At 51.5% G+C, this 18,841-nt stretch overlaps 8 protein-coding genes across 8 annotated transcripts; 4 read left to right on the plus strand and 4 right to left on the minus strand.

Annotated features, from left to right (window-relative positions):
• The first annotated feature begins 97 nt into the window (after positions 1-97).
• On the plus strand, positions 98-1,801 carry EDD37DRAFT_626037 (Mss4-like protein). The gene is made up of 2 exons (XM_062816279.1): positions 98-829; positions 878-1,801. Exons 1-2 carry the CDS (start codon positions 422-424, stop codon positions 1,343-1,345), a joined length of 876 nt encoding a protein of 291 aa, XP_062671873.1. The 5' UTR covers positions 98-421; the 3' UTR covers positions 1,346-1,801.
• A 146-nt stretch (positions 1,802-1,947) lies between these two features.
• Positions 1,948-3,993, plus strand: EDD37DRAFT_325498 (uncharacterized protein). The gene has a single exon (XM_062811501.1). It carries the CDS (start codon positions 2,079-2,081, stop codon positions 3,705-3,707), a length of 1,629 nt encoding a protein of 542 aa, XP_062671874.1. The 5' UTR covers positions 1,948-2,078; the 3' UTR covers positions 3,708-3,993.
• On the minus strand, positions 3,994-5,330 carry EDD37DRAFT_325499 (peptidylprolyl isomerase). The gene has a single exon (XM_062811502.1). The coding sequence runs from the start codon at positions 5,162-5,164 to the stop codon at positions 4,280-4,282; it is 885 nt and encodes a 294-aa protein (XP_062671875.1). The 5' UTR covers positions 5,165-5,330; the 3' UTR covers positions 3,994-4,279.
• Positions 5,331-5,894: 564 nt separating this feature from the next.
• On the minus strand, positions 5,895-7,284 carry EDD37DRAFT_626041 (S-adenosyl-L-methionine-dependent methyltransferase). Its single transcript, XM_062816280.1, has 2 exons — positions 7,048-7,284; positions 5,895-6,955 (listed from the first exon to the last, which is right to left on the minus strand). The coding sequence occupies exons 1-2, from the start codon at positions 7,175-7,177 to the stop codon at positions 6,108-6,110; spliced, it is 978 nt and encodes a 325-aa protein (XP_062671876.1). The 5' UTR covers positions 7,178-7,284; the 3' UTR covers positions 5,895-6,107.
• A 123-nt stretch (positions 7,285-7,407) lies between these two features.
• On the plus strand, positions 7,408-9,676 carry EDD37DRAFT_664316 (pisatin demethylase). Its single transcript, XM_062819223.1, has 3 exons — positions 7,408-8,092; positions 8,143-8,339; positions 8,390-9,676. The coding sequence occupies exons 1-3, from the start codon at positions 7,882-7,884 to the stop codon at positions 9,512-9,514; spliced, it is 1,533 nt and encodes a 510-aa protein (XP_062671877.1). The 5' UTR covers positions 7,408-7,881; the 3' UTR covers positions 9,515-9,676.
• EDD37DRAFT_325571 (uncharacterized protein) lies at positions 9,594-10,315 on the plus strand. The gene has a single exon (XM_062811506.1). It carries the CDS (start codon positions 9,673-9,675, stop codon positions 10,057-10,059), a length of 387 nt encoding a protein of 128 aa, XP_062671878.1. The 5' UTR covers positions 9,594-9,672; the 3' UTR covers positions 10,060-10,315.
• A 1,653-nt stretch (positions 10,316-11,968) lies between these two features.
• Positions 11,969-14,742, minus strand: EDD37DRAFT_326696 (uncharacterized protein). Its single transcript, XM_062811509.1, has one exon. It carries the CDS (start codon positions 14,492-14,494, stop codon positions 11,996-11,998), a length of 2,499 nt encoding a protein of 832 aa, XP_062671879.1. The 5' UTR covers positions 14,495-14,742; the 3' UTR covers positions 11,969-11,995.
• Positions 14,743-16,592: 1,850 nt separating this feature from the next.
• On the minus strand, positions 16,593-17,623 carry EDD37DRAFT_607574 (uncharacterized protein; the record flags this gene model as incomplete). Its single annotated transcript, XM_062814980.1, has 3 exons — positions 16,593-17,023; positions 17,089-17,234; positions 17,292-17,623. The coding sequence occupies 3 exons, from the start codon at positions 17,621-17,623 to the stop codon at positions 16,593-16,595; spliced, it is 909 nt and encodes a 302-aa protein (XP_062671880.1).
• Between the last annotated feature and the right edge of the window lie 1,218 nt (positions 17,624-18,841).

Genomic DNA, 18,841 nt, shown 5'->3' on the forward strand with positions numbered 1-18,841 from the left:
GCGGAAAGCATTAGAGCGATTGCTGATGGTGATGTCATGCCGAAGTTGAATTCCGATGAAAAGTGCATCGGGATCTGGGGAAAAAGCAAATGGCATGAATTGAAAGTGGAAGTGAAAGCAGTTGGACATCCGCGACAATGACGCTGACGTTGGCCAAATGGTAGGGTCATTGCCCGCCCGACATGGCATGGTCTCGCGTGTCACGCAATTGCCCTTGAGGAAGTCTGTCTCCTTTGAGATCTGCCCATCGTAATGTGACGTTTGGAGCAGCATCATCGGGGAATAGATCCGCTGCCATATATTGATTGACTTGTTGACCACCACAAAATGACCACTGCATAATTCACCTTGCGGCTCAGAACACCCTCAACTTTTCGGTGTTAGTAGCTTCACCTCCTCATCACGCCTCCGGCTCCGTCTCATGAATTCCAAACAATCTCTGACTCTACTATTAAAATCCACGCGACACTTCAGACCTCGCACCTGCTTCACAACACCCACGTACCGCACACTTCACTCTTGCAAGCCTCCATCCCTCGACCCCAAACCTGTCCAGAAGTTCGCCTGCCAGAAAAGACACGCTTCAGACTCATCAGACATGTCAAAAAACCAGGAGGATCATCAGCACCAGGCCGGCGATACCACACACAGAGAGGAAGATCAATGGAAGTTCCGAGAACCATACCGCATTCAGGAGGAGAAAGCTGGTGATTTTGACGTCAAATGGGAAGGACAATGTCACTGCGGTAAAGTTCAGTATCAACTAAGCAGAGACAAGCCCCTTGCTGCCAAATACTGCCATTGCACAACTTGTCAAAGACTACATGGTGTAAGTTAGGCTTGTGCCATATAATGAGTGTAGCTGACACAGATACAGGCACCCTTCCAATGGGCAGCTATCTTCCACAAGTCCGACATCAACTTCACCCACGGTCACCATGACCTCGGCTGGTATGATCCTACCAATAAAGACACCTCCCATCACCTCCCTTGCAAAGTTTCCTGCTCTTTTTGCCGTTCTCCAATCATGGACGAAGGTCGAAACATGATCCTCCTGTTTCCCCCATTGATCAAGAAAATCAATACGAAAGAAGGAAGGCAGGCGTTCAAGCCTACTTGTCACATGTTCTACCCCCAACGAGTGGCCGAGTTCCGTGGTGATGGCATCGTCAAATGGGCGGGTATCGACAACAACAGCGATCTTATAGACGACGACGAGAACGTGCTAGTAAAGCATGACAAGGACATGAAGGAGGGCGACATGGATGAGAAGAAGCGCAAGCACCTCGAATTCCACGAGAAAGAGGGTGGTGAAGAAGTGAAGAAAGTCAAGGATTCGCAGTGAACCACCGCTGTCGCCGAAACGCAGTTTAGAGAACGTATTGGCTAGACATCTATGACAGTTATGCATGGCACTGCTCCAAGAAGAGTCGTCTGGGTGAGGTAAAGTGCTGCAATGTGTAGCCGCCAGCATTGGATGTGGGGCATCGTTTGTGTATCCCGCGATGTACTGAGGTGTCCACAAATATGTATGACTAGAATCGGTCTGATTTGCAGCAGCATACCTGTACAGCCCATGTCTGTTGGGGACTAATATATCATACCTCGTTCAGCACACCCAAATTGAAGATGTTGTACCATGGCATCGAAAGACGTTGACCTATCACAAGTCTACCTAACTGTAGCAAAGCAGGGCTTTGACATGCTCGAGTATTTCTGGTCATGTTGCTGAGAATAACATGGGTTGCCAGAGCCTCCGCCAATAATGTCGAGCTCAGTAATGAGATTGTACTGTTGCACGTTCGAACTCGCAAAGATAAAGACGAGGCTCGCATCCCCCCTGCTAAAACACAATCGACCCTACGCTAGTCCTAGTTTAGCGTGATAATTTGGTCTTGGCATGATTGTCAATTCGTGATTGCCCGTTCATTTCCTTTGACTAACGTACCCCACGCTATCTCACAATCCTTCTGGAGTCCCGGCAATGTGCCTTCCCGTCCGTCATTGACATCTAACCATATGGTTTGACACGCACGGGATCTTGATCTTGTATCGCTTCGTTGAAAGACCCAGCCATCATGGGCAGAAATTCCCCTCAAGGCCTCACGGCCTCTGACTTCCATCACTCGTCATATGTCAATCCTGTCGATGTTTTCCCGGCAAAGACCCGGCTAGGAACCAGGGCTCAAAATTTCAGGTCACCGATAAGAGGTCAGGTCTCGTCAAGGAGTCCTTCACGACTGCTATCAGAGTCGCACAAGTTTGCCTGCTGTGGTGAAGACGAAGTCCATCCCGCCCGGCCATCAAGTGCTCTCGCCTGCTGTTCGACTGACGATGGTGTATCCAACCCTGTTTTCACCCCTCAACATTCTACCAGCGACTACAATGAGGCCCTGCACAGCTCACCTTCTCCTATGGACTGTGAGGACTGCGTTGATGACTGTGACGACTGCGTGGAAGAACACGAGAAGTACAACCACCAGGCAACCCAGGACGTCGACAACTGCAAGGACTGCATTGAGGCCGAGTACGATCACCAGAGCCATGGTCCGCTCTGCAACGACACTTGCGAAGACTGCGACTTCTCATGCTTTGATTGCATAGATTGGACCGAGTTCGAACAAGACAAGTCCCTTGGGCTTTCCTTCTCTGTTCCGCTACTCGGTGACAACAGTATCGCCGACCTGGAACCTCAATTTGACGACAATGAAATGCTCAACTTCCAAGAGGCGCCCAGCATGCAGCCCGAGCTCGTGGCCCCTCCACTAGATATTCCCATGCACCACCAGTGCTTCGGAGACCCGGCTCGCTATTGGGACAGCATGGCACAGGCGCAGATCTGCACAGGACCATCCGGTCTGCCTCAACAATTCCCTCTTCCAACCTTTGCGTTGGAGTATGGGTGTCATCCGGCCGCGGCCCACCAGCAGATGCCTCTACCACCTGTTCCACCAAATGCACATCCCTCTACAAACTATGCAGCAACACCAAGCGTGAAGCTAGAGCCAGCGCCTTCGATACAGCCGGCTCAGAATCCTCTGGACAACACAGAAGGCCTACTATCGGCCATCTCTGCCCCTAGCACCGCTCTCGCCTGCGAATGGATTATGCCATGCGGTACAGTCTGTGGTGCGTCCTTCGCCTCCGGTACAGATCTCAAGAAACACCTCAAAGCCATTCACCAGGTCAAAGGCGTAACAAAGTGCGCCTGGCAAGGTTGCGAGTCGGCCACATTCGCTTCCGAAGCTGCGCTCACCGGACACATGTCGAAGAAACATCTTGCTCCGCTGCTGTCTGCTTCTTCGTCCGCCAACAATGCCGATGCCACGGCAGGCACAGAAGGACCTTTCAAATGTACATACCCCGGCTGTCCCAAGTCATTCATGTATAAGCAAGTCCGCGACGAGCACGTTGCATCCTGCCACAACGGAAATAAAATGTACTGCCACATCTGCGGACAGTATCTGAATGGCGAAGGGTCTAACTTCAAGCGACACATGGCCACGCACCGCCCGAAACATCAGCATATGCTCTGCAAGTTTCATGGACTGGGTTGCAAGCGACGCTTCCCTAGGCTGGATAATCTCAGAAGACACGAGGCATGCTGCAAGGTTGGAAAGAAGGCAGGGTTAGCTGGTGCCAATGTAAAGGCTGCGGCGCACCACCATCACCATCACCACGAGCACGTGCATACTGCAAAGTCATGATGGCTTCGTGCTTGCGATTGACGGAAGGCATTGTGAGGACCACCGAGAACCCCAAGGGCTGGGGGATCGTCTGACAGGGACGAGATGACCTGTTGTGGACGCAAAGCAATGTCAGAACCATGCTGCAACGCCATGACGATCACTTAAGGATGGCTCTGGGACGCATGCAATGCGACACGGAATAGTCGAGCTGCTGGACACGTTGAAGTCCTTCATAGCCTGCTTGAGAATGGATTTAAATGTCCCACTACTCTCTATATTTGTTGTCACGTTCATTAAATTTCATTGCTGAACAAACATAAGGTGCACTATAAAACGCCATCCTCATGATTAGGGGGTATCATATGATAAAATTGTGCCGACACCAAACCGAGTAACGCCGACTTAGGGTGTCGTCAAATCAATGATCAAGACCATAAAGCGCAAATCGTAGGTAAGCAACAAAGGTAGCGTCCTCCATTTCCGCCGGCGGGTATCAATTCGTATCGTAATTGCAGAAGCCATCTTCTTGAGAGGCATCCACTGTGGACACATGTCGTCGTCCATGATGGGTGTCGTACTCATCTCATAAATCATGATAAAGTGTCGGCGCTGCTCGAGGGAACCAAATTGATCCGGTCACCTGGAGGACGCTTGCCAAAGCGCTCTCCTTTTCTTTGCCTTCTCTTGGAGGCCAGTTGAGGACTCCAGACGCCGGCAAACAGGTCCTCACACTCGTCTTCGTCCTGCGAGTCGAACTCCGGTTCGTCTTTAGCGTTGGCGGAACCTGGCGCGTCCACCATCTTCCTCAGATCGCGCGGTGAAAGAGGCAATATCTCATCGTAGGCTGTCACTCCCAAGTCTGGATCTTCATCCTCCTCCCACGAGACACTCGTTCTGATGCGTTTGGTCTCGAGAATGAACTTTCCCACCTTGTACTTTTGACTGTCTTCGCTGGCTTCGACGTATTTCCAGCCAAGGACGCTCCCGCAGATGGCACAGCTGATGTCACTGACAATGTGCTGGCCTGTCACGAGGTTTCGTGGAATGGATTTGTTCTGGTATGTGTTCGGCAGGGCTGGGGCTGTGGTTTGGATATGGCTGGTCGTTCCCTGGACGAGATATGCTCGTCCGTGCCGGCCTGTGAAGCCCTTGCTGATGATCTGGGATGTGAGGCATAGGTCTGTAGAGCACTTTGCGCATTGGATATGCGAGCTGTGACCGTTGAGGAATTTGTCCTCGGGTGGGATGATGACGGAGGATGCTGAAGCGGGGATTGGGGTGGGTGTTGGACATCTTGTGAAGGGGTTCGAAGAAGAGGATGTGCAGGTAGTGTTTGATGTATAGGATTCGACGGAGCTGTTGCTGTCGGTACTTGACTGTCGCGATTTGCGCCGGAAGGGTACGGACTGAAGTAGATATGTCGGGAACACGGAGGAGAGGGCGTAAGCGTCGGACGTCTTACGGAGGAAGGACATTGTGAAGAGTACTGCAGGCGCGAGATGCTATGCTCGTTTTTGAAGAGTAGAGTCAGGAGGGTGGGTTCCTGCCTCGCATGGCATCCGCCTGGATTCGGGAGTGAGAGGGTGGAAGGCAAGGTCGGCGGCTTTCAAGTACGGATGAGGTCAACTCTGGATACAATCGCCGAGAGACCAGACGTGGCTGTTAGTAGGATAAATAGAGGGTGCGTAGAAATCAAGAGAGGGAGCGATGATACGGGAGATGTTGTGGACCAGCCATCAGAGTGCAATGCAAGAACAATGGGAGAAGGATAGGATCAGAAGGGGGATGGTCAGTGAGATGCAATAGTCATGGTGTGGAGTGAGAAGACGGATTGTTCGGGATGTGGTTGAAGTCGTGATGCACATGCATATGTGAAGGGGGTGTGATAATGACCCGCGTGACCCGATCAATAAGGACTACAGTGCTAACTTAGGTAGCAAGGTAGGTACCCTATGGAACAAGATCCGGGCGATAATGGGCATCCCGTCCTTCCCGCTCATCCAGCCTGATAGTCGCTTCCCTACCTACCTTAAATTACCTTGGCGTAGGTTGATAGGCGGGGTGTGAGGAGGGGTTGAGTCCACCAAATGAGGTGACTGATTTTCAATTGTCACCATTCGGGTAAGGTACATGGCATGGCGGGAGGTGACTCCTGAGGTCTTGTTTGGACTCAGCAAGTATCATGAGTACTTACGCTTGTGCAAAGGTAAGTCGACGGCTCGCTTCGTCGACCGGCGTGACCACACAATCACCTGGTCAGACAGGGAAACTTGGACATGTACTGACCGCTGCTGTCTTACTGCGCACGGCGAAGCTGTGGCCACGTTAAGCAGTGGATGGAAGCGGCGCTTGTCGTTGAACCTCTATCAGTACTTTTATACATTATCTCTGAGCTCCTGGCTCAAATTTGTCCCAACTTCATGACGCTGGCGGCTTCTGACCCATGATAACGAAGCAAGGCCAGTATGTATGCATGCCCCGGCGCTTCCACTCCTTTCTGACTTCGGCCAAAAACACCTCGAGCTGTTCCACCGACCAACCCAGGCAGTTTGTGAAAATTTTGATGCTCAGTCCTTGCATACCATCCAGTATGGCTACGAGTCCATAAACTCCGGCTTCCTTCAAAGCCGGATCCTTGGGCCACGGCCCTATAGGCATCTTGTACCGTTTAACATGCACATTGATGAAACCTGCCTCTCTCATCTGCTGTGCAAGTACCTCGGGGTCGCACCTCCCAGTCATGCCCACAACGCCCATCCCTTCGTTCCACAATCTGACCCATTCTTGCACTTTGCTGTCTTCTGGCATCGTGTTGTCATCGCTCAAAACCTGAACGTCTAATTCTTGGTTTTCAATCCAACCACCAGGCCTCAAAGATTCCATGGCCTGTTGGTACAAATGCGGCCAGCTTCTAACACTGAAGCCGTTCATAAATCTCGTATGAACGAGATCAAAGCGATTATGACCATATGTCCAGTCTTCATCAGCGTCGGCAACCTCAAATTGGACATTTGGTGGAACGAACGACGGCTGTATCGGCGACAGATCGAATCCAATCACAGACGCGGCCGGATATTCGTCGCCCATATCCATGCACCAAATGCCGGTGCCGCATCCAACGTCAAGTACACCGTCGAGCGTGGTGACAGGAGCGTGAAACAGCCTGTCTCCAATACTCAATCGCATTGCGTGATAATGCAGGTCCATGCGTTCCTGTTCGCCCGCGTCATTTGGTACATGGTACTTTCCAGCATGATAGGCATGATCTAAAAGGCTGTCAGACATCTGACCAGCAATGACGCCTTGCGTTCGCGGTTCTCTTGCATAACCAACACTACCTTCCGGGCTGTGGACTTACAGGTGCGACCATTTTCCTCCTCATATGCATATACACTGGTTCGAAGAGACTCGGTTGAGACTAAAGTGTCACTGTATCCCGAGTCACCGGCGTCGGAGCGACTGTCCTCAGCCTCAATGGCGTGGTCCATTTGGGCGCGATCGAAGCGCAATCAGGGATGAACAGCAGGACACATTATATAGAAACTGAAGAATAACCGTTGACGGGACATCCCATGGATATATCGCATAAACGAGAAGTACGAGTACCTCACTTCACCTCACCCTGAAGGACGGACCAACAAGTTTTCTAGCCCTTATCCACCTCGGTCCAACCATTGGATATGCGTCCCGACGCCAAACTGACATGCATGGGTGCTAGATCTGGTCTGGGAATGGCCGAAAAGCACGCCCGGGCCGCCCACGAGCAACTACGCCGTTGCCGAGCCACGAGGAGCTCGCCAGGATCGATTCGAAGCTCGGCTGGCAGTTCTCGACGTTCAAGGCATGCATCCGCGGCAATCATGGTGGCAGACTATTTTCTTTTCAGGCATAGATCATCGGATGCTTCGACTGATATCAACTGATAGTTATCAAGCTTTTGTCGCCGGCACTTCTCTTTCACTTAAGCCTATCAAAACATGGCCTCCGTGCACTGCTCAATTCATGTCCAGGGGTCTGCATGGATAGTAGTCACATCGGTTGCCGTCACTGGAGGATGAAGGAGCGCTGGGGCGGGGTTTCCAGCCAGCGCATTACCGCCCAGCGAGTGAGGTTGGTATAAAGACAACATTACCTGCTTGTCAGCTCAGCATAGCCGCATTCAGAAATTCGACCTTTACAGATACTGTCCAGCATGGCAATCTTTTCACCGACACCAGACCTGGTGGCGCTCGTAGGCTTGGGCCTATTGGTCCTCTACAGTGGTGTTCGCTGCTACCTGAATTATCGGATGTGCCCACAAGTCAAGGGTCCATTCCTGGCATCCATTTCGGGCCTCTGGTTGTTCATGAGTACCTACCGTAGCCGGATCTACCTCGATTGCGCCGATGAATTGGACAAATATGGTATGTTGTTATTTGTGACTTGTCAACTTTGCGCTGAGAAGCCCTGTAAGGAACCCTGGCGCGCATCGCACCCAACAAGATTGTTACGAACGACCCCGTGATATGGACTCATTTGGCCGCCCCTCGGTCCAACTTCAGGAAGGGTACCTGGTACGATTCCATGACCCTGGACCCGAACCACAAGAACTCGCTGTCCCAGAGGGATGAAAAAGAGCATAACATCCTTCGTGCGAAGATGATCCGAGGTGTACGTTTTACCGTGCTCCCAAACCCGAGCATGTCGCTGATCATGACCAGTATTCCGGCAAGGACATCCCTCAGCTCGAGTCCAACATCCAGGACAGGGTCGTAGATGTGCTGAATCTCATCCGGCGAGAGATGGCTAAAGGCAAACCCGTCGACATCGCTCGTATTGCTCAATTCTTCACGCTTGATGTTCTAACGCAGATTGCTTTCGAGAAGCCTTTCGGCTATCTCAGCAAAAATGAGGACGTCTTCAACTATGTGCACGAAGTCTCGGGCTTTTTGCACGTTCTAGAGTTCGGCTCAAACTTCCCCTTCATTCAAAATCTATTTTTCAGCAAGCTCATGTCGGGTATGCAGCCAAGATCAACCGATAAGACTGGCATGGGAGCCATGTTGGGCGTCGCCGAACGAGTGGCCAAAGAACGCTTCGCTCCCGGCGCCAAACAACACGACGATATGCTCGGGTCGTTCATCAAGCACGGCATGACGCAAGACGAGATAGTCACCGAAGCCATGCTTCAAATCTTGGGTGGCTCTGACTCCACGGCAACCGCTGTCCGCACGACATTCTTGTACATACTCACTAACCCTATCGTTTATGCCAAACTGGTCAACGAGCTCGACACCAACGCACACCGGTTGTCCTCTCCCGTCCTCACCACTGCCGACTCCCAGAGTCTGCCGTATCTGCAGGCCTGCATCAAAGAGGGTTTGCGCATCTTCCCTCCCTTGACGGGTCTTCAAGGCAAGATAGCGCCGCCGGGCGGTGAGACTGTCAATGGGTATTATCTGCCAGAAGGAATTGAGGTGTGCTGGTGCCCGCACTCGATGCAGCGCAGGAAAGAGGTCTATGGTGAAGATGTCGACATGTACAGACCCGAGCGGTGGCTCGAGGCTGCTGCTCTGGACGACGGCGGCGAGAAAATCGGCCAGATGAACAGGACCATCGAGTTGGTCTTTGGTGCAGGGCGATATGGGTGTCTCGGAAAGACGGTCGCACGACTGGAGTTGGACAGGATCTTTGCGGCCCTGTTCCAGAACTTTGAGTTCTCTTTGCTCGATCCCTTCAAGCCTATGAGCACAAAGTCGCATGGTGTGCATATACAGTTGGATCTGTGGGTCAAGGCCACGGAGAGGAAGCCCAGAAGTGCTGGGTTTAATGGTGTGCCCAACTAGTACATAGACCACTGCACTGTTGAGGACGTTTGGTTGATCACGAATGGTACTTTCCTGGTTGATTTTACGCTGGGACACCCGAGGTATACGTTCCATTGCTTGTTGCAGAGGCTGCTATCTATCACGGGTCTAGTACAATGCATACCATCTGACGTTGAATGCTCGTATCTACATTCGTATCCACGCTCATGTTCGTGTTCGTCGGCCCGCAGCGTTTCAACCCGGAATGGTGGGTGCGTGGTACTGTGGTTCTTCCACCAACGCCACCACATGCCAATACGACGAAGTATACTCCGGTTTGTATCGAGTCAACAGCAACACAAATTGGACGCATAAGTATGGACAAACGTCACACGTTTCCAACGGCAAGACATTCTGACATACACTGCTGTTACTTGCCTACAGTCACATATACAGTCGCGCTCAATTTAAGGCTCAAAGGTTATATTGATTTATTGACTGTAGACATCTGCTTCTGTTTGCGCCGAAGGAGAAGGACTGGAGACCACCCGTATCCGCTGAACAAGAAACAACCACCCAGCTAAAGTGAAGTTGTGGCCGAGACCTAAACAGTGTTCGTTCGCAGCCCTGTAAAAAGACATACATATCCCAATAACCAGACACAATCAGGCAGACAAATCATTGCTTGGACGGTTCGCCTGACCAAACAAAATTGACCGGATGCCTCCACCTGACTTTTGCTTCGAACTCCGTCCCGGATCTCGCTGCTCATGATAACGAAGTTCAGTACGACCCGCATCACTGTGTTGTCGTGGGTAGCCATCACGCCCGCTGGGCTCACCATATCCGCCGTTTTGCTCACGTCTGCCGTCGCCACCACGCCGGTCGGTGTCCTTGCGCCCCTAGTCATCACCCCACTGGCTTGGTAGTGAAGCGGCCCAAGCGGGAATATTTCCTGGAGCAGTCCCGGACCTCTTGTCAGGCACCACGATGGGAGAAACCGACTCCTGCGACTCGACATCCTCTTCATCGTACTCCGGTATGGCTTGTTCCAAAGACATACTGAAGACTCGTATGACATGGTCACGCAACGACATCATTGTCCACTGGGAGACTTCCTGAGAGCGGCTATGTCAATCCCCCGCTCAATATTCCACAGTTCCTGACATTCAACGTAGATATTTGGGCATGGGGAGAAGCTCTTCGAATGTAGATTGAGTTCAACTTCCACCACGAACAGTCGCGATAATGAACCGGGACCTCGATATGCTGGAGACGATGTCCGCGTTGAGGGGGACGATTGGCGTGTTGCTGGAGATGATGTGCGAGTCGATGGAGGTGATGTCCCCGTAGACTGCGTCGGAGAGTGTCGCGCGTCCGCGGCGATTACAGGGACACGTGTCTGTTGTTCCCGTGTCCGAAGCTCCGCGTGCCAACAGAACGATAGACAAGTTACGGAAGATTGAGGTTTCTCTCGCAGCACGAGCAGGACACGGTTGCAGATTCTAGTGAAAGCCGACGCGTCCCTTATCCAGATAATCGCGCCAGGTGCTAGATCCGCATCATGCCCGAGCTCCCACGGAAGGTCGTTCAGCAAGAACTGAGGGTCTTCTCGATTTGTTGTATCGGTGCTGACCATAAACGTTGACAGATCTCTGAAATGTCCCGGTTGGGTCGGTCTTAGAAGCTCTTGCGGGGGAGGACGTGGCGTGCTGACTGAACTTGGCTCCCCTCTGAAGAAATGTCTTGCTGTTGCCACAAGCGTAGCCACAGGAATGAAGTTGGTAAGATTCCCAAATGGGTCTTAATGTGAACGCTACGCACTGCTGTGGATCGAGCAGATGCTCGATATGGGTCGGAAGGGCTCGTGTAGGTGGCGGCCGTGTGAGAAGATGATGAAAAATATGTTTCAGAAGCAACCATCGCAATTCACATGAACCATGCGTTGGCGAGTTGAGAACGGCAGCAGTAAGGTCAATGTTACCAAAATGGCCAGCTTACTTTCTTTAGTTGTGGTTCATCTACCACGTCATGGGTTGTTGACCAGTGCAGTCTGCTTACTGCAGCAGCCAGCGCAAGGACATGGGTAGTGGTTGCCTTTTCGTGGTCATCAATGGTGGCGCTTGTTATCACGTGGCTCCCATGGGACTTTTGTCGTGGTACCTTTTGTAAATTTGACGACTATAAAGTGCCGTTTCGGGTCGATTTCATGGTCTTGTGGTGTGGGAATATGTGAGGTGACTGTGCCAGCACTCAAGTACTCCTAAAACCTGCCTGGGGGAGACGGGATAATGGAGAGGGGATTCTTTGAAGTATCGCTTTCACGAATAGTATCGGTCGACACGCATGGGGCAATCTTGGAGCACAAGTCTGAGCTGACTCCAATGCCAGAGCCTGCAAAGCAGCATTCGACCATGCCATGTCTTCGTAAGCATGTGCACAGCCTGCAAAAGGATTTCAATTGAAGAATGTGTCATTGCTTTCGCTATGTCCAGCAGGGCACAAACCAAGGTTGGATCCTTACACTTTAGGCGCCTCCAGCGTTGTTTGGCGCTCTTGAGCGAGCACGGGATGATACTCGCCTGGGCCGAAGAGCAGGTCATCATCCATATCAATTGACCTGTCAATCTTGAAATACCTGATTTCCCACTCCTCGTCGATCTCATCACCGAACGACTCCAACTCCGACCAAAGCTCGGGATAGGCACTCTTAGCCCAAGCCTCGACTTCGTCTTTGCGATATTGCCAAGGTATAGCGTTATAGAAAGTCCCGATCGTCATGACATCAGGCGGCTCGCCTATGTCTTCTTCCATCTTCTCGATCAATTCGACAACATTTTCAAACTCGGATTGGCCAGCCAGAGCACCAATGTAGCAGTCATAGATTTCTTTCGTGATGATGAGGTTGAAGCTCTGCATCAATGCCATGATATGTCTGGCTTCGTGTCCGCCATGCGGCACCCACTTTTCAGATGCGCGAAGAGCAAGAGCAAATGAACTTAGCGTCGGACCTTCGCGCGAGCTCATGATTTTCCAGAAGTGGTCGATTATGGCAATAAAGGGCTGCTGGCACTCCGTATAAGCAGCCATCAAGCCATTGTGTATACGAGTAGTCTGTTCAACTTCAAGGTCGAGCTTGAGCATGTTGTATATCATCTGAAGGCCGTCAATGTCTTTACATTTGGCGATACCTTCGAAACATTTTCCATAGGCTTGCGGAGTAGGGCGGGCCTCGGGGTCCTCTCGCTGACGCATGTGACCGAAGACAAGGCATGCTAGGTCCGAACGTCCGCGATCAAAGAATGACTGCATCAAGGGAATGCGGTCTTCGACTCCTATCTCGGGAAATGCATGACGGAGCAACTCATAAGCGTTGAATGCACGCTGGTCTTTGACGGTGGGATCTTCGACAAATTGTCGAAACACTGCAGCAATGCGTGCTCGATCATCCATCGGAAACGAGTCCACGCGATGGCGCAGAAGTCCCATTGCCTCCTCCAACTCGTCCACTTGGAGAAAGACATGGCACAGACCGGCGATCGATTCTGCTTCAAGATCCGCTCCAGTATCCAGAACGTGGTCGACAACCTGCATTAGATGCGAGTACTCAGGATTTGCCGAAAAGGCCAATGAAGCAATATATTTGTTGAGAACGGGAACCTCGCTTCGATCCGTCGGGATGTCCTCCCGGATTAGAGCTTCGTAAGTCTGAAAAACGGCGTCGCGATCACCTCGGTTGAGCTCGTGATGCAACTTCAGAGACAATGTCTTTGCGTCGGGCCTCAACCCGAGACTTTCAGCTAGGCGCATATACTGGACAGCAGTATCGGGCTGATTTTGTGAGTAAGCGTAATCGATCAATCGGTTGAGAGTCTTCATGGTAAGTGCATCTGTGACCCCTGACTTCGCCATTTGCTCCAGGTTTTGTCGGATGTGGCTCACGTCGGGATCATGCAGAGCGTACCACAAAAGTAGCGTTCCAGCCATATCTCCAGAGTCGGTACGTTCCTCTAGTCGGCGGACAAGGTGTGATGCCCACTCTGTCTCTCCTTCTTGCATTGCACAGTCTACAGCTTTGACGAGCGAAGTAGTCGTTGGAACCTGGCCCTCTTCAAGTGGTATGTCAAAGAGCTTTTGCAAGGTGTGCATTTCTCCATGCTCAGCGAAGTAGGTAACCAGCGTCTCTTGTGAGATGGCATCAAAGGGTCCAAGCTCTTTCTGCACTTCTTGGACAACCTTCCAGAAGTCCTGCATTCGTCCTTCATTGGCTAAGCCCCTAAGCACTGCAGTCCACATGGGAAGACTTTCCCGTTCAATGCTTTGTGAGGATTGTCGCAAAAGCTCCAAGGCTTCGATGGCGGAGCCTGTTTTCGACAAGACAGTGATATAGGTCACCAACAGCGAGCCTCTCACTACATTGTGGGTTGGTTCCGGGGTCAAGTGCAAGTCTTCGACTGCGGCTGAACGACCTTTAAGTGCCTCAAAGACGAGAGTTGCCAGAATCCTCGCATCACTTCGATACCTGTCTCTTCCTGTCGACGATGCTAATGCCAACAACACATTGTGTAGATCTTCCTCTGATAAGCCCGTCGTTTCGTCACCAGACAGGACATGTCCACGCTCCTGTAGATGTTTGAATGTCTCCATGGCAAGAAAGGTCTCGTTCCTCGTCAACGTCCGGGGCGATTCCACCCTCGAAGCGAAAAGAAACCTAAAGGCATCGGCGGCCTGGGCATCCTCTGGTAGCCTGGAGTTGCTCCTTCTTGCTCTGACCAAGTCCACGAGCCGCCCAAGTGCAACTTCAAGATTCGCAGGCGTGACTTTTGCACCTTGCAGACTGGACTGACCGCCTGCAACGTTCAATCCAAGGAAGGTACGTTTCTGATGTGCATTGTAGGTAGTTGCGAGGACTCGAATTCGAGGTCTCTGGACGGCCCGTCTTGGACAGTCCCGAATGGTGAATGGTCTGTTGGCGATGAGTGCTCGGAACACACTGCGGGTCAGATTGGAGGATCTCATGGCGATACTGGGTCGGAAATGTGTCCAGAGGTGCTCAGAGAGGGTTTGATATTAGGACTAGCATGTTAAAGGACAGAAAGGAATGGTAGTCGCCCCCGACAATACTGGGCAATTTGTGGTCTGATGCTCGTAACACGGAGAAATCGTGATGGCATTGAGTTCAACTGCGGAGGTCACTACCGACATCCGGACAAATAATGCTCCAGTTCCGATGTAGTTTCAGCCTTGTCAAATTCCACTCCTCAGTGATGGATGTCTTTGCACCAGCTTTGCCATCTTGAATCTTGTTGCAGTTCAGAGGACGAAGGCTACTGCCTTATTGATACCTTGCAACTGCGACGGTCAATCAGAAAGGAAGGGGCCTCAATGACTTCAGCTGGCAACTGCACGCTACTTTGATGTTAACGACCCGGTCGAGCGTCGACAAAGAAAGGGGTTTGAGAAGTTGTATTGAGTCAGCTCTTCTGCATTGTTTTTCTCCATCTTAGAGATCGATATAATGGCATTTATATGGTGCCTCTTGCCATGCATACTGGCATTCGAAGACATCCGAGCTTGACTTCGGAGTCCGCAATCAGGTAGACAGCTCCATCTCCCACTCATGGTCAGATACAATGTCAGATCGATGAAGACCTTCTGACTGTTCGACTCTTGACCTCTTCTACCGAGGATACCCCGCAGCTTTATCAAGCAGATGCATCCCACACTGGTCGGTGCGACACCACTATGACATTTCAATATCCATGATGGCAAGATCACATCCGCCGCCCCGCGAAGCTTGTTTCATTCTCTCACATTTGCCCCCAAACCTGGGTCTTCATTCTGATCGGTTCCGTCAACAGCCCGGTATCGATATCCGGCAAAGTGAGCTTGAACCCACTATCGCCGTCGCTTCTGTCCGCAATCTTGTCACAGAAGTATGCAACGGCGAAAGGCGTCGCGATGGCCTGGATTGTCCATCTGTAAATGAAGCGGTGAGTGCCGTGAGGACTGCTCTGAAAGTAGCGCGGTTCTGGGTGAAACGAGCGTCGACTTGGGATCTGCTTGAGGACGAAAGGGGGGTTCTTGCCGTAGACGAGGGCGCGGGTGAGGAAGCGACTCATCACGCTTGACCTACGATGGCGCTGTCTCGCGATGTCTCGCGATGTCACAAGACCAAAACGACGATTCTGCACGAGACCAAAACAGCAAAGGAAGTTGTATAAAATGCTCAGCGCAATCCAGCGTCAACCCCTCAAACGGACAGGCTAACGCAATATGTTTGGGGATCGTCATGATATGCGCATCTTACCTAACCAGGGCTTATCACTTCCTTTACTCTCGGAGAATTCGACTTTGATTTGCGCCCAATTGGAATTAAGCGGAACAAGTGAGATTGACATGCTTGTCCCCAATGACTCTATTCTCACCTTTTGTTTTCACCTCGTCAAGCCAACCAGCCCTCAGGATATTGTGCCAGCGTTGTAGATGGAGCTCCGGATGATGCTGGCCAACGAACTAGATCAGTCCTCTGTTTCAGATCCGGGGCGTTGTGGTGCCTCCTGTAGAGGGTCAGACTCAATTTCATTAGCAGGTTAGTCTGTTGAAGTGGTTTGGAAAAACTCGGGGTTGTTTGTATCGGGAGGAGCAATTGCGAATGTTCAGTGATACCCGGCTCGATTAGCGAGCCATCTGGTTATGTATTCTAGGAGAGGTCGGCTTAGCTATGGCAGACAAATTGACAAGAACTTTGACAATTGCATCGTCAGTGTTGTATGGAGAAACAATCAAGACAGCTCTGCTCAACAATTGAACCTCATAAGAACAGCTTCGTAGCGGTGGTGTGGAAATTATTCTGACTGTCATTATTACTATTAGGTATATCACTATCAATATGATCTAAACGAGCGGGGTATCAGAAATCAGATACGCAAAGAAAGAATTCCAGTCTCTCATTTTCCTCCAATTCATGCGTATGGGCTGTCATGCAGCACCACAAGTGGTATCATGTTGCCGTCGCATTGGAGTTATTCCTCTCGCTAGGCCCGTTAAGCGCTCGCGCAGGCGCTCGTTACTTGGCCGGCGTCTGATGAGTCGTAGTAGCATGCCAGTCGCCAGCTTAAACTGTGGCGGCATCAGGGCGAGCGGCGATGGGATCAGTAGGAATAGTACCGTTGGTAGCTCCTGGAGCTGATTTCTCATGGTGAGCCAGACCCCCAGGAAGAGGATCCTCATATGTTCTGAGGCTGAGACCCAACCTGGCGGGATCGATGTTCCAGTGGACAAAAAGGAAGTAACCGAACGTTACGGGCATGAGAAGGATGTCGAGAACACCGTAGAATACCAGCTCGGAGTCAGGGGCAATGACATTGCCACCCTCAGAAACACCCCAGCAGATGGGGTAGAGACCGAGGAGGAACCAAACCCAGGCGGAGATGGAGGTGTGGGCGCGGAGGACATCGACGCCAAGGTTGCGAGCATATGCTCTTGGGAGCCAGACGAGGTGGTAGCCAACCAGAAGCCAGGAGAAAAGCCAAAATGCGTAGTAGCCTAGGGTATGGTGGTTAGCAAAGCGAATTGCAAGTATTAGGGTCGAAGCGGCAAAAGTCACTTACCCCACTTGTAGTCTGAATGGACTAGAGCACCGACGAGGGCGAGAACAGCCATAGCCGCGGCGAAGAAGCCGGTCCACAGGATATAGAGAGTCGGGGTATAAGTCGTCAAGAGGATTGTTGTGGTGATAAGAGGCCAAGTGAGAAACCTGTCGCATGTTAATTTCGTCCGTGGACATCTTGCAGTGCGATGCGATAAAACTTACCAGCCGATGTATCGGACATACCAGATCTGGCGGTTGACGCCAGCGACCTTAGCATCGGTTCGATGCCATTCCGCGTTGATAGGTGTCCAGCCCAGGTTGGATGCAATGCTGAAGGACTCGAGTGTCGCGACGAAAGTGATGAGAGCGAAGATGTAGAAGAGGAGCCGGTTTCTGGCGGGCTTTAGGACACTGGCGGCAAGGATCCCAAGCATGGTTGCGCCCATGATAGCCATGACAGCCCAGTACCAGTCTGATCCACGGGTTGTGATGTGGATGGCGACGGTCTTGCCGTTCACCACGAACGGGTTGCTTTGGAGCGCGTCGTTAGGCATGGTGGCTGATTTCTGACTGTAGAGATAGTCACTGGGGAACTAAATGAAGCTTGTAGGATCGGGACGATCGATCTCCTGTTGGGCACACCGCTTTAGTGCGAAAGAGAGGAAAAGATGGATTGTAGTTTGATTAATTCAGAAACACACAGGTGGGCGGGATATGTCGTGCATCTTTATAGAAGGTCAGCAGGCCGTACGCTCATTGCATTTAGCGTGAGAGAAGCCTGTCGAATTGATGCAAACAGACATCTGCGTCACTAGACGTTCAGCCGGCCGGTAACATGAAGCCGTGATCAATGCAAGACGAAGATCATCAACCAACATGTGACTAATCTGACCTTACCAGCGCACCGTGTTCTCGTTGGGAAGCATGTTCCACCCCCTAGTCGGCGACATGTTGTCAGAAGCTGTCATCGGCCCACTGGAGCATCTTGACTTGTTGACAGAATGTACCCCGGCGCATCCGTGAAGTCAAGGCTTTCCGGCCGTTTGCAAATTGACAAACCACACAAGCTCTGAGGAATAGCATGTGCCAAAGGACAGCGCCAGTGATGTTGCGACAAGCATGCTGCCTAAGGGAAAAATTGACAACGTTCCAACCCGTTGTTCCGCGGGAGCCTGGTCCCGCGTCTGGGCGTACGGGATTTTCGGATTCCCTGCAAGTCAGTATACCGTATTGGGCGCAAGAGACATAGATGGGCAAATAGATATCGCGCAAGGCTCGCAAGGGACAGGGTCCAGCTAATTATTAGGCTGTGACTTTCCGTAGAGGATTATACTATAGTTGCATGATTTCTTGACGCTATTGTGGTCAGGTGAGGTACTCGCTTGAAGGATTGCCGCTCTTGTGTATCCGGACCACTCCGAGTGCGTGATTGTCGTAGTAGAGAAATGAAAAAGTCGAAGAGATGTTGAAGATGACCTGCCTTACAGAAACCGTTGGAAACACAATGACATCACATCGCAAATGTTTCGGTCAGCCTCACGCCATCTTCGAAAGGTGGATGTTGGTTGACAGCTTGATTGTGTATATCAACTTTCGGGTTTCCTTCCGCTGCCTGACTGGTGATGGCATCCGGAACGTGTGGTCGGAACATCAGGGGAGAATTTCCAAGTGAAGTTGAGTCTGGCATGATCGATGGGGGTTCGGGATTGAATGTCCAATGCACTCCACTTCCCACTTATGTCGCCCTGCAATTCGAGCAAATATGAGGTCAG

This window comes from Exophiala viscosa, assembly GCF_022695815.1.
Source record: "Exophiala viscosa unplaced genomic scaffold EDD37scaffold_3, whole genome shotgun sequence".
NCBI classification, from domain to species: domain Eukaryota; kingdom Fungi; phylum Ascomycota; class Eurotiomycetes; order Chaetothyriales; family Herpotrichiellaceae; genus Exophiala; species Exophiala viscosa.

Bases quoted from the DNA above. Each gene is read 5' to 3' on its own strand.
- EDD37DRAFT_626041 (XM_062816280.1), bottom strand. From the start codon at position 7,177: ATGGACCACGCCATTGAGGCTGAGGACAGTCGCTCCGACGCCGGTGAC. The intron at 6,956-7,047 runs GTAAGTCCACAG...ACAGCCTTTTAG, and splicing joins GGAGGAAAATGGTCGCACCT to ATCATGCCTATCATGCTGGA.
- EDD37DRAFT_664316 (XM_062819223.1), top strand. From the start codon at position 7,882: ATGGCAATCTTTTCACCGACACCAGACCTGGTGGCGCTCGTAGGCTTG. The intron at 8,093-8,142 runs GTATGTTGTTAT...AAGCCCTGTAAG, and splicing joins CGATGAATTGGACAAATATG to GAACCCTGGCGCGCATCGCA. The intron at 8,340-8,389 runs GTACGTTTTACC...GATCATGACCAG, and splicing joins GTGCGAAGATGATCCGAGGT to TATTCCGGCAAGGACATCCC.
- EDD37DRAFT_325571 (XM_062811506.1), top strand. From the start codon at position 9,673: ATGCTCGTATCTACATTCGTATCCACGCTCATGTTCGTGTTCGTCGGC.
- EDD37DRAFT_326696 (XM_062811509.1), bottom strand. From the start codon at position 14,494: ATGAGATCCTCCAATCTGACCCGCAGTGTGTTCCGAGCACTCATCGCC.
- EDD37DRAFT_325499 (XM_062811502.1), bottom strand. From the start codon at position 5,164: ATGTCCTTCCTCCGTAAGACGTCCGACGCTTACGCCCTCTCCTCCGTG.
- EDD37DRAFT_626037 (XM_062816279.1), top strand. From the start codon at position 422: ATGAATTCCAAACAATCTCTGACTCTACTATTAAAATCCACGCGACAC. The intron at 830-877 runs GTAAGTTAGGCT...ACACAGATACAG, and splicing joins CTTGTCAAAGACTACATGGT to GCACCCTTCCAATGGGCAGC.
- EDD37DRAFT_325498 (XM_062811501.1), top strand. From the start codon at position 2,079: ATGGGCAGAAATTCCCCTCAAGGCCTCACGGCCTCTGACTTCCATCAC.